This window comes from Diplotaxodon limnothrissa, linkage group LG13, assembly GCF_057381915.1.
Source record: "Diplotaxodon limnothrissa isolate DT_005_m linkage group LG13, D_limnothrissa_male_GT1.1, whole genome shotgun sequence".
NCBI classification, from domain to species: Eukaryota; Metazoa; Chordata; class Actinopteri; order Cichliformes; family Cichlidae; genus Diplotaxodon; species Diplotaxodon limnothrissa.
Genome location: NC_140608.1, coordinates 9745218 through 9758902, shown reverse-complemented (window position 1 = coordinate 9758902; position 13685 = coordinate 9745218). Strand labels below are relative to the sequence as shown.

Here is a 13685-nt window from a genome sequence, read left to right as displayed (position 1 = left end):
TGCTTCTTGTTTGTGGCTTTCTCTTCCTCCAGTTTAATAACTGAAAAGCATACTCTATTTTGTTGGGATCAGGTGACTGAGCTGGCTGTTGAATAGAAGAAGAAGAATGTCCCATTTCCTTTCCCCTGAAAAACTCTTGGGAGTCTTTTGGAGTATGCTTTGGGCCATTATCCATTTGCACTGTGAAGCACTGTCCAATCTGGCTGAATCTGAGCAGAGAGTATAGCCTTGAACACTTCAGAATTCATCCTGCTACTTCTATCGGCAGTCGCATCATCAATAAACGCGAGTCACAAATCCAGCTTGGCTGAATTAGTTTCTTTTCATTTCGATCAAAGGCTCTAATCTGTCCTTCTTGATGTAAACTCTATATTTCTATTCATGAAGGCATCTCTCGATTGTACAGCGATGCTGAGTTTGTGTTGGTTTAGTGTTACTGAGCTCTGAGTACCCCAGATTGTTTATTTGGTGACTTGTAAAGCTTTTGTTCTCTCACTGATAGATTTGTTTTGTTTTTTAACCTAGTGATGGCCTCCTTCACTTACACTGACGTTTCTTTGAGCCTCATATTTAAAATTACAGTGGAAAAGTATAAAATATAAATTGAAAACTTTGAATTGACTTCAGATATTATGCCTGCTTCACTTGTCACAACACAGCCAGGGAACAAGACATGGCCAGACAACTGCCTGTCAAGTCAACTGTCTAGTGCGTATCGAGTGCGTAGTTGATTTAAAATAATCTTTGGTGCTGTACAGAGGCAAAACTACAAAAACTGTAAAAACTGTGTCTTTATTCAAAACTTATAGACCTGAATATACTTCTTGTCTCCAATCTAGTAATAAAAATAATGCCATTATCTCTTTCTGAGTGATGTCATTATCGACAATGAGATTATTCTTCTTTTGCCAAGTTACATTTTCACAGTCAGTCCAGTTTCCAGCATCGACCACTTTAGTTACTGGAAACGATACCCTACAAAACAAAAGCGCTATCCTTTTCCAGTGTGGGCTGAGCAATCCAAGCTCCCTTTCTCAAGCAGATTTCACAACTGGTGGTGAGCTGAAGTGCACAGTGAAAGAGACGCTTAAAGAGAACCTAATGGTGTCATTCATCTCTCCATGTATCTATTATTGATAAGCTAAAGCAAAGATGTTTTCCATTTGACTTCTCTCTGAATTTAGAGATCCATTCAAACTGGACAGATTATCATCATGTTTTAGATAATATACATTTTCAGAAATGAGACCAACCTGTCTGAAAGGAGATATTTATATAGTTACTTATTATTACCATTGTAATGTTGTAATCTATTTGTGTTGTGTTCACTCTTCAGACCTGCACCGGCACTGCCATACAGACCACCAAAGATTCAAAAGGACTGTTGAGCTCTCAACTTCATGGACATGTAGATCTCCGACTAATAGATGGAGACTTTCTTAATTTGCACTAATTTCTGAGACTCTGTTAGACCTTTGGGACAATTGGAAGTGTCACAGAGTTCCCAGCAAAAACGGGGGCTAACATCAAACCTTGATGCTACGCCTCTAAAAGGTGCTTTGTCATCCTTGCTCAGGTACCAGTGAACTATTTATCTATTTAACTATTTAACTAGGATACTACCGGTTTGTGCAAAGAGGACTCTGATGAGGGATGATTCTCTTCGTGGGAAACTCGAGGAAAAGACGAACGCGAGGCGTCATTACGGACACTTCGTTTTTGCATTCTGTGATTGTTTTTATACATTTTCTTCTAAGCAAAATGCTGAAATATAAAGTCTTTTTTATAACTCGTCACGTTGCTTGAATGATCAAAGTGCAAAACATTTTGTTTTTTGACTTGGATGATGATAAATGGAGATAGAGGATGAGTCGGTAAGTAGTGGCGCAATGTTATTTCTCCAGTTTTTCATTTTTTATCACGTACTGAACACCAAATAAGTCCTCTATGTCCTTGTTGCCTCAGTGCTAAAAAAAAAATCTCCTATTTTTGTGAAAATACAGCTATTTTCTTCATGAATCATCTAAACGCTGGATAAAAAGAATTTGATTCCCTTTTAAGACGTAGACTACATTTTTATTGTGGCATTAATCCGCTCACTTTACAGTCTGTGCACCAGGCTCTTTTATTCCTTATAAGTTCATTTTTGCAGGAAAGTACAAAGAGGAAAGTAATTTTCACACACCTCAGCCTGCCTCTGACATACTGCTCGGGGCATGCGTTGGACTCTAGACATGTTTTCTCCTGATACTGGCAAGTGCTGTGGAGTGTCAACAGACTTGACAGACTGACTGTGTTCCAGAGAATTACACCACCGCCGAATGATTCAACATCAATACTGGCGTTTGTATGTTTAACGTTTGCGCTCGCCTCGTCCTTGAGAGGGCGAGCCAAGCCGGATGACGCCACAAGCTTTCCAGCGAGATGTTTTACCGTATCCGTCCTGTTCTTTTTGTTGCTTTCACGACATTCCTTTTGGAGTTTCTATGACTTCACTGTTGTCGAACGCCGAGCTCACTCACGCATTCACAGCGGCGCTCATTGCACCCCAGAGCATGAGTCAGGCTCTTTTTCTTTTTTTTTTCTCAGTGTTAGTTGTTGACTTGAGGGACTCAATTGTTAACTTCACAGCGCAACGTGTCAGTGTTTGCATAAGGCATTTTGTACTTGCAGTGTTTCCGAATGCAGTGCTTGTTCAATCGCTGCTGCAGAATAACTGAAGCCAGTCACGCCCTGCATACCTGCATTGTGTTTTTGTAGTATCTAAATGATGCTTTATTTCCCTTGTTTTGGATGTGTTCAGATGTGTTCAACAGAGTCACCGCTCTGCTGGAAAATATGTCTTATTGCTGTGTCAATTAGCTGTTCAATGTTTATGCCATCTGTAAAAACCTAAATGTACTGTGTTTATTAAATTTTAAGTGTAACATGTTTAAAAACCATTGTAAAGTGTAAATGTCAGTTTTTCTTTTTTGTTGTTGTTGTTGTTTTCTTCTTCTTTTTTTAAAGCACAGAAATGTAAAGAACTGCTTTGAGACGTTGCCACTATTACATTAGGAGGTGAAAACATGGTGTTGGACGATTTCCAACGTTTTGAAAGAATGACAAAGGTGTCAGGATTACATTTAAGCTGTGAGAAGACATCAGAGCCAATTAAATGTCCCCTGTTTACAAGACAGTGTTTTAATTTCATTCATACTTTGATTTATGACTATAAGAATGCAACACACCACATTAAAATCCACAAAGAAGCCACCATGACCAATAAGGACGATGCAATAAACCGACTGACCAACTAGCAACTGAACTGCCTTAACTTTTCATGGCGTAGATTCAGCAAGGTGCTGGAAACATTTCTCAGGTATTCTGATCCATATTGACATGATAGCATCGAACAGTTGCTGCAGATTTGTCTGCTGAAAATCCACAAAATTAATCTCCTGTTCCACCACTTAAAAGTGCTCTATTGGATTGAGACCGTGGTACCTGCGGATAACTTTTGAGTACACTGAACTCACTGTCAGGTTCAATAAACCACTTTGAGATGATGTGAGCTTAACACGGCATGGCGCATTAACCTGCTGGGAGCAGCCATCAGAAGACGGGTACACAGAGATCATAAAGGGATGGACATGGTCAACAGCAATACTCAGGCAGGCTGTGGCATTTAGGACCCAAAGTGTGCCAAGACATTAAACCTCCACCAGCAGCAGTCTGAAGGGGTCATATGAGGCAGGATTGATCCATGTTTTCATGCTGTTTATGCCAAATTATGTTCCTACCATCCAAATGTCACAGTAGAAATTACAAGACTCATTAGAACAGGAAACATTTTGCCATTTTTCTACTATTGTACAATTTTGGTGAGTCTGTGTAAACTGTAGCCTCAGTTTCCTGTTCTGAGCTGACAGGCGTGGTAACCGGTGCGGTGTTCTACTGCTATAGCCTATCTGCTTTAAAAGGAGATGTTCTTCTGCAAATCTTGGTTGTAACCAAGTTAGTTTTAAAGCTAAAACTAGATGTGGAAAAAACCATTTTAGTTACATAAAATAAAAATAAAAACTAAACTTGAACAGCCAAGTTTGTGAATGCAATGACTTGAGAACAAAGCGACGTAGGAGTTTAAAGCTGATACCATGGATGGTTTCTGCTAAAAACCTCTGGGAAGTTTGAATTTCGTTTACTTTAAAATGTCAGAGATCACATTTTCTGAAAACTGATGTAGGATTTTGAAATCGATACCATAGTTGTATCTATTTTTTAGTATATTAAAAAAATTGTAATTTTTATTTTTACAGTTTTATTGCAGCTTGCCCGATGAGCCTTTAATGGATGTGTTTATTGAGATTCTGAACGTGTACAAGACTGTGAGTGAACTGCTTTCAGAAAGGTCTGTTTTTATTTATTATGCCCTGCTTACAATACTAATTAAAAACTACTAAAACTAAACATTTTCAACATTGAAAGCTAAAATTAAACTTTTTTTATTATTCATTATGATTTTTAAAAAGATTGAAAAAACTCTGGAGGTAACAAGCGGTTATTTGAGTTGCTCTTGTTGTCATTTGGACCTCAACGCAAACAAAATATATTTTCTCTTTTCCGCACCATTGTGTGGGAAACTCCTAGTAAATCATCGATTTCTGGAATACTCAGGCCGGCACTAAAAAGCATCACCTTTCTGATGCTCAGTGTAAATTTCGGGAGGTCATTTTTACCATATCTGCATACCTAAATGCACTGAGTTGTTGCCATGCGATTCACTGATTAGATATCTGCATTAGAGAACCCTTGAACAGGTGAACCAATAAAGTGTCTGAATATATTACTCTGATGAAAGCAGCAAATATGAAAAGAAAGACATCAAATGTCCTTTCTTTTATTTTTCGTTCTATTAAGCAGAAATCTGTTAGCAGGGTTTCTTTGTGTCACTTAAAGGAGCGAGACTGAGCTATGGCTCATTTTCTCAGTGACGTCTTTTATGCAGGTCCTTTCAGGTACCTCATGAAGTCCTGCACTGCTTCAGCAGTTGATCTTAGTTGTTCAACAGTGCCACCTGCTGGAAAACATGGCTCATTACAACAACTGCAGCGCCGCCCTCTCTGGGGTTCAGCTCGTTATCTTGCCATAATGTGCTCGAACTACAGGCTGAAGTTGATTAAAGGTCAGCTCCCCCAGCACTTGTTAACACCACTAGCACTGGAAAAGCACACAAAAACAGGAAAACCTCAGAGATCTAAGCTGCCCTTAAATCATCATATAATCAACATCAGAGTCTAGACCCAGAAAGGTTGGACATCTACTTCTATCGCCACTCCATGCTGTCAGATTTTCATACTAAGCCTTAAATGTCTCAGTGGATATGGGCTGAGTCAGTTTGCCACAGAATCTTTTGTCACCTACAAACAGACATAAATTCATATTAACTACTTACATTCAGGGTCCAGCCAGAACCTCATAAATCAGAAACAGAACTTAAGCACAAATAGTTCTGCATTCACTTCAGGGCAGTGATTTATATAGAAATATAACCATAATACAACCAATTCAGTTGAGTCCCGTGTTCCAAAAATAATCTTTTTCAGGTAAGTTGACACATCAGTGCAGACCGTTGCTCCAACTGACTCTCTGCCTTTATAAATTAGAGGGCAGTTATTTACAACCCTTTCCCAACCTGCCAGAGACTGTAAGTCATTCTGCTTTGAGACTGGCAACCCCTGCAATCTCTAAAGTAGTTGCCTACAGTGGTCACAGGAACTAATTGCAATCGGTCACCAAATGCGAAACAGTTCACACAAATCACTGGACATCAAGGTTATTTCCTGGTTGCACCGAGGTTGCTGGGAGGGGGGTCTAGCTCCTCAAATTTCCTTTTTTGTCTGATATATAAATTTGTTTTCTTTTAATTTGAAAAGTTTGGACCTATTTAAATGCTGACTGCAGTGTTGATCTTTGTAGAAATGTCATTTCATGTATGTAAAATGTAGCTAAAATAATTAGATGTGGTTTATTAAAGATTTTTTTCAGTTGATTGGTTGGTTGCCTTTCAAGAAGTTAAAGATTAAAGCCAAATGACAAATAGCAGTGATCCAAATCATTAGACCCATATTTCAAAGATCTTTTTTAACATTTTATCTTAATAATTTGTAGTGCTTTTCCTTACAGTTAGTGCAGTTTTAACAATATGAGACAGTAGATTTGACAGAAGTAGGGCTGACTGCTTACGGTTCTTCATTTGATGGCACTTTTGTTCATTTAATTTGAGTAGGATGACCACTGATGAAATCAATTTCTAAATTACACCACAGTTGATAAATAAATGCATTTTAAACTGTGCACAAGTTGTGATCTTTGTGTCGCAGCCAGATTTCATTGTAAACACCAGACCACTCTGAATCTCTGCCCACAGATCTCTCTGTGTGTGTGTGTGTGTGTGTGTGTGTGTGTGTGTGTGTGTGTGTGTGTGTGTGTGTGTGTCATCTGTTGGTGTCCGCACTTCTGTGAGATTAGTGGCCACATGACAACACTGGGCTGGCCGCCTGGTGAGCCTTTCATTTGGCTTCACTTGCGGAGGCGGGCTGAGTGCTGTCCAACAGTTTACTGAGAGCTGGAGACCTACAAACTCAATTTCTGTGGCTCTGTAAATGAAGTGTAAACCCGGAGCCTAGTTGTGATGGCGCAGGACGTTACAACTTTAACTGGAGCGGACTATTTAGAGGGGAAATCACCCTGTTGTTCAGACACAGGAGCTTTGAACGAAGGAGACAAAGAATATGATGACATCTTGGAGCTTAATCAGTTTGATGGACTGCCTTATTCCTCCAGGTTTTACAAACTGCTGAAAGAAAGGAAGGAACTGCCAGTGTGGAAAGCAAAGTGTGAATTCATGGACACTTTGGCCAAAGAACAGTTTGTTGTTGTCAGTGGCTCTGCCAAAACTGGAAGGAGCTCTCAAGTGAGTACTGTGGGGTATTCAACACTTCAGCACTGGATGGTTTTTCTTTTTTTTACAGCAAGACATTTAAGTCATTTTTCTGGAAGCATCTGTAATGTAAGCAATTTGTCTTGTTGATCTTACTCTGAAACAGATACCTCAGTGGTGTGCTGAATTCTGCCTGTCAGTCCAGTTCCAGCACGGCATGGTGGTTTGTACCCAGATACATGCACAACAGGCTGTAGATCTCGCCCTCAGAGTGGCTGACGAGATGGATGTCAACATCGGTCACGAAGTTGGGTACAGCATCCCTCTTGAAAGTTGCTGCACTACTGACACAGTCCTCAGGTGTGGTACAGCAGCACTTCCTACGTTTCCCACTTTATACATCCAATGTTTCTTTCTCAGAGTCTTTCTCTCAGCATGGCGGCTATAGTAATGCACGGACATGACACACAAAGCTAAATCACCCCGCCTTTTCTTCTTCTCAAAGGGGAGGTGAACAAAAGGCTTGAGAGGCTCTTTTCAGCAGTTCGTCCACAGCTGCCCGACTCCCTGTCTCCCCGTCTCCCCATATGTCACACTCCCTCATGTGGGTCCCTCATAGGTTAGCCAGGAAACAATGAAACTAAGCACATTAAGGGGAGGGAGACAAGATAAACAGGCACCCGGCAAGGATCCCCCTTCTCAGACTAATTATTAGAGTAAATTACACTAATGGCAGCAAAGCTGAAGTGTAGACAAAGTGTTTTTCATTAAGTTGCCACCTTCAGGGATGCTGAATGGATTTTCTTTTAACATACTGGTTTAAGCATGCAGGCTTACATTATAGAAAAGATTAATTTCATGCTATATCAAAATAGATACAGTGTGCCTGTGCGTACATTTACTTGCTCTTTCCTAATGTCAAGCATCATTTTATGGCCTTTTAAAGATACTGCACGGATGACATGCTTCTGAGGGAGATGATGTCAGACCCTTTGCTCGCACACTACGGTGTTGTGGTCGTGGATCAGGCCCACCAGAGGACTGTAGCCACTGATGTTCTCCTGGGTCTGCTGAAGGACATTGTCCTGCAGAGGCCAGAGCTCCGTGTGGTCCTCCTTACAGCTTTCCCACCCAGCCCCAAGCACCTGGCCCACTTTATCGGGTCGGCAGCGCGTTTGATTCACCTGGAGACCCCGGGTGCAGGGGAGGTGGTGTACAGCAGCACAGGCGACGGCTATTTCTGCTCTGCTCTCCGTCTCGTGCTGGAGATCCATCGCTCCAGAGAGAAGGGGGATGTGGTTGTGTTTTTGGTGACAACGCAGGTAAAAAAAAACCAAAAAAACCCCAAAAACATCACCGCATGACCAGTAGATTCAGAAGCCTGAAACTAATGCACGTCTTTCTCTGATTTTCCTTTTTGTTAACTCTCTACCAGGAGATAGATCTGGCCCACAACATCCTGTCCCACGAGAGGAAGAGCTTACCCATCGATCTGGGTGAGCTACTGCCAATAGCTGTGCACCCTGGGCAGCCTGGGAGTCTGCCTGTCCTGGGGGAAGAGGAAACCAGCCAGACCCGCCGAGTGTTCCTCAGTTCAAGCCCAAATGAGGACTTTTTCTGGCCTGTTAGCTCGATAAGCTTTGTTATTGATGCCGGGCTTGAGAAAAGATATGTAAGTTGGTTGTTATTTGCATTATTTAAATCAGCACTTACATGAAGGCTGATTTCCAGGGTTAAAAATTACATCGCTGATGCAGAGACCCAGTTGCTGATTAATTAGAGAGTTTCATGTGTTGAAAAAGCAGAGATTTGAATGCATTGTATGGGACTTCCTATGCAGAAAGAAAATGAGAGAAAAACCGATATTCTGAAGTCTCACAAAAAAATGTTAAAGCTTAAGCTTTGGTCTGGAAAACAAGGTACATCTTATATTATAGCACAACACAATAGAGACAATAAGTCAAGTTTTAATTTTAGCCTCTTGTCAGTGTTATGTAAAGATAACAATTTAAATCATCAGTCTTTCTCAAATTATTTTCTAGATATTTCTGTGTTATTTGGGGTGAAAATATTTGCCATCAAAATGTAGCTTAGTTAACGTAAATCAAGGTTAACAGCCCGCTGTGCTGTTGTAGGTCTACAACCCCAGGATCAGAACAAACTCAGTCATCATTCAGCCTATCAGCACCGGTCAAACCGAGAGTCGAAGGCAACTGGCAGGTCCGGCAGGTGAGAAGTTAAAATGCTACAAAATCTGTGGCTGCTACTTCACTGCAGCTGTCCCATCTAAAAAATGATGTTTGCTTCCTGTAGGCAAGTGTTTCCGTCTCTATCCAACGGATAGACAACTTCCTACTCAGATACGCCCGCATATTGTGGAGTCTGACATCACATCCACTGTGCTGTTCTTGAAAAGGATGGAGATCGCCGGACTGGGTCACTGCGAATTCATAGACAGACCAGGTGAGATCTGTATAAAATCACTGTAGAAAAACTGATTTTTGTCTGAACCATTGTTCCCTAACTTAATTAAAAATCCGGTTCATTCAGTTCTTTGCCTTTTGTTCCAGCACACAGGAACTTTTTGTATTGGAGGGCAGTGAGCCGTGCTTCAGCTAAACTGACAGCTCCTGTTCTGCGTGCATCCTTTTAGAGCTGACCTGCTTTCGTTTGCTTTTGTTCCCCCGGATTTATTCACCCCCACAAACACACAAACACACAGACACTGAGCCTCACATTAGCTGATTAGAGCACAGACATGGCGGAGTTGGTATGAAGGACAACACAAGATAATAGACAGCTGTGGTTTCATAATTTTTCCCTTCCTCTCATTTTGTCTTGAGGTCTGTGTTTGTATTTCTATAGGGGAAAAAACGCATTTGTTTAAAAAAAAAAATAAAAAATAAATAAACAGCTTTATTTTGCATAGTGATACATGGCAGATGTTGGTGAGGATTATAAAATCCTAATCTGCTGCTGCCCATTCACTCCAAGCATTCCCACTGGGGTGCCAGTCCACTGTGGGGGGCTGTCCTGGTGCTTTGGATTACTATTTGGACGGCATGAAAAAATGGCACACAACACTTTTACTCAACATGTATTTCAATGTAATTAATTATCTCATATGTTTTTTTTATGGTGCTTAATCCAAAACCCTGTCCAACCCAGATCCTGCAGGCCTCATGCAGGCTTTGGAGGAGCTCGACTACCTAGCAGCTCTGGATAATGACGGCAACCTGTCTGAGATGGGCATCATCATGTCTGAGTTCTCATTGGAGCCACAGATGGCAAAGACCGTGCTCGCCTCCTGTGAGTTTGACTGCGTCAGCGAGGTGGTCATCATTGCTGCTATGCTATCAGGTAATGTGACTGTGTGGCTGTTTAGCACAAATATGCTATAAAGAGTCATGTAGATCTACAAAACCGTGCTTTGCTTTTTTTTTTTTGGATTCTTTTAGCGCCATCTTGCTTCATGGTTCCTTCTGTGGAGCTGAAACCAGAGGCGACCCAGTGCTATATGAAGTTCCAGCACCCAGAGGGAGACCACTTCACCCTGATTAATATCTACAAGGCCTTTAAACAGTGCCAGCAGGATCCATGTGAGTGAGCAGAGCATCGCCACGCACAATCTCATAATGTTTATACCAGTGATAAGTTTCCTACAGTTTAGACCAACGGTGTCAAACATAAGGTCCAGGGGCCAAAATCAGCTCGCCAAAGATTCCATTCTGGCCCACTGAACATTCTTGGAGCATGTGAGGAAGGACATGAATTTTAGACTTTTTATTGCATTTATATAAGTTTTACAGCTTTTCCTACATGGCAGTTTATACAACACTAAAGTAAATAAGTAACAGATAAACAAATAAATAACAGAAAGATCCTGGTGTTTTTACCATCTACTATAGAAATTTGGGATTTTTACAGTGGGTTCACAGTAAAAGTTATGAATAATATAAAATATAAAATTATAAAAAGTTATAAAAAATGTAAAACACAGCTTTCTATTAGACTGTAAAATGAGCTGACATGTTTTTTCTGTAATATTACACATTTATTTCTTACAATTACATTTTTTTAATCAAGTAGAAAAAGTGAGATTTATTTTTGAAACTGCACTTCTTTTTCTTATATTAAAATATCGCGGGGATTAAATGTGTAGTTAAACTTTTTTACACTGACAGAAAGAGGTGTTTCACTGGTTTGGCCCATTTAACATCAAAGTGGGCTGAACCACAGTGTAAGATGAGCTCGACTTCCCTGGTTTAGACAGTAGGCAGAAAAACTAAACACATGGCAGTTTTAAGAGTTTAATTACTGCCACCGATTCAGTAATTCAAACCCATCTTCCTGTTTTGTCAGACTGTAATATAGAGAAGTGGTGTCAAGACTTCTATCTGGACCACAATGCTTTGCTGATGGCCGACGGGATTCGCAGTGAGCTCACCGACACCCTGAAGAGGATCGAGCTGCCCATTTCAGTGCCCGCCTTTGGTTCCCGAAGTAACGCGGTCAACATTAAGAGAGCCCTCTTAGCGGGTTTCTTCATGCAGGTCAGAAAATGTAATTTATTAGCGTCCATCCTCCCATTTTCATTACTGCTTTTCAGAGTCAAGGTCACAAGGCAGGTAGGGAGAATCCTGCACCCATCCATGCACACGGCCATATTGGAATAAACTGTTAAGTTAGAAATCCTGTTTTCTTGTTGTTGTTTTTTATTCCAGCCCAGAAAGCACAGCAACTGTATTCGATCTGCAGTGAGAATTTAAATACTCTGCTTACAACAAACACCCACAGTCCTTCTAAAGACTCTTAAAAACATTAAACTCTCCTGAGTGGAACTAATGGCAGCATTATGAAGGGTGTTTTAATCATGTGTAATTTCACTCAGAGTTTAGTCTCCATAATTAACGGTCAAAGAATGGGGCCCATTTCGAATATTAATGCATTTCCATTTATTTAGCATGTAGGTGATTAAAGACATGCTGAATAATTTATGACTAATTTAAACAATCAAAGCTGACAAACATTATCATTATATTATTTAGCCCCAACAGCTTTACCACCATGTTGCCTTCAGCTTTGAATACAGATTTTGACTGATTAATTAAAGACTTCACTGGTTTGCATCTTCGCTTCTTTGCACACTAACTTCAGTTATTGAACTTAGCTGTATTTATATTTTAATTCTAACCACACACTTCAGTTGCGTTCATCACGTCGCTTTGGCTCGAGCTCACATTTCAGCTTCTGTCAATCTTAACACCTCATCAGACTCTTTAAACACCACGTATTTTGTGCTCTCAGAGTCTACCTCTCAGCCGACACTTCTACTCCTTTCGGAACTTGCACTTGTTTAACTCCTCGTCTTTAAATTTGACTTCACTCACTGCTTATTTAACCTCCCCTTCCCTTTCAACTTATTTCCATATTTGCATATAGACTGCCAGATTGTGAGTGTGAATTCAGCTTTTTTGTGTGTCATTTACTATGGTTTTTATTTTTAAAAACTGTATTATTTAAAGGTAAAAATGACAAGTATGAAATCACATCCTGCACCAACTCTTTTTCCCAGGTGGCACGTGATGTGGATGGATCTGGGAACTACTTTATTATAACCCACAAGCACATAGCGCAGATCCATCCTCTGTCTGGCTACGGAGCCAAGAGTCCCAAGCTGGGCCTGCCTGAGTGGGTGTTGTTCCACGAACACTCCTTTTCAGAGGACAACTGCCTCCGCACCGTAACCCACATAACACCACAGGAGTAAGTCTCAGCCTTGTTTCCATTTCCTTCCTTTAACATTTTCATTTGTTGACTTCTTTAACATTTGCATAAATGACTAGATGCAGTTTTTTTTTTTAGACCACCCTTCTGAGGGAGGCTTAAATGTAATCAGATGGACACATTCCCCTTCCCCTTTGAACCGTATGTATTTAAAGGCCTAGTTCAGCTCAGACTGGTCATGCTGGTTGTGGAGGGAGGTCCTATAATCCTGCTTTCTAAGTATCTGCTAGTTGAAGAAGGGATTATGGATTGCACAGATCTCTAAGAATGTGGAGCTGCAGCTTAATGGAGGGAGAGAAAGCTCTATAGCCTTTCTCATGCTGTCTTACGTTTCACATCCCGAGCATGTGCAAATCCGTTCACTGTAGCTCGAATATGAGGAGCAGACACACCGTAAGTCTTCTTTCCAACAAAGGCGTGTGCCGCTCAGCACTAAATGAGATCGAAAACAGCTTTGCAAATTGAAATTAAGTTTGCATTAGTTAAATTCATCACAAATTAGAAGGTCTACAGTTGTTTTTTTCGGTGCACAGAACACTAAAATATTCTCTCCTTCGTTAGGTTCATTCAGATGGCACCACAGTACTTTTTCTACAACTTACCATCGAGTGAGAGCAAAGACATCCTGCAAAACATTTTGAACCACGGGGCTTCTCAGTACCAAGAAGAGAAACCACCAGCAACACAAAAGGAATCCCATGAGGATCAGACTTCTGACCGCTGTGTTATACAGTGACTGATGGAGCCACTGTTTCAAGTTATTGGGACTTTTTGCACAATGTAGTACAGAAAGAGACTGGATCATCAAGTAAAGAATCCTATAATTGTATTACTTTTTTGTGGCACAGTTACTGTGCCCTAACCCCCAATCCCAATATAGTCTTTGTATGTTATATTTGAATAGCTATAAAAAATGAACTAATATATGAAATAAAAATATTGCTCTTTTTAAGCCCATATTATTCGCATTTATACG

At 40.5% G+C, this 13685-nt stretch overlaps 2 protein-coding genes across 2 annotated transcripts in view; both read left to right on the top strand.

The window, feature by feature from the left end:
* The window catches only part of adam12b (ADAM metallopeptidase domain 12b), a 98710-nt gene extending 96831 nt beyond the window's left edge, over nt 1-1879 (top strand). The window contains exon 23 of the mRNA XM_085369767.1: nt 1337-1879. Within this exon, the coding sequence (XP_085225893.1) occupies nt 1337-1388 (52 nt within the window). The 3' untranslated portion in view covers nt 1389-1879. The remainder of the gene's footprint in view (nt 1-1336) is intronic.
* Nucleotides 1880-6517: 4638 nt separating this feature from the next.
* On the top strand, nt 6518-13445 carry dhx32b (DEAH (Asp-Glu-Ala-His) box polypeptide 32b). Its single transcript, XM_085369156.1, has 11 exons — nt 6518-6955; nt 7089-7282; nt 7869-8244; nt 8358-8594; nt 9058-9151; nt 9236-9385; nt 10091-10282; nt 10381-10521; nt 11285-11475; nt 12498-12688; nt 13271-13445. Exons 1-11 carry the CDS (start codon nt 6674-6676, stop codon nt 13443-13445), a joined length of 2223 nt encoding a protein of 740 aa, XP_085225282.1. The 5' UTR covers nt 6518-6673.
* Nucleotides 13446-13685: the final 240 nt, after the last annotated feature.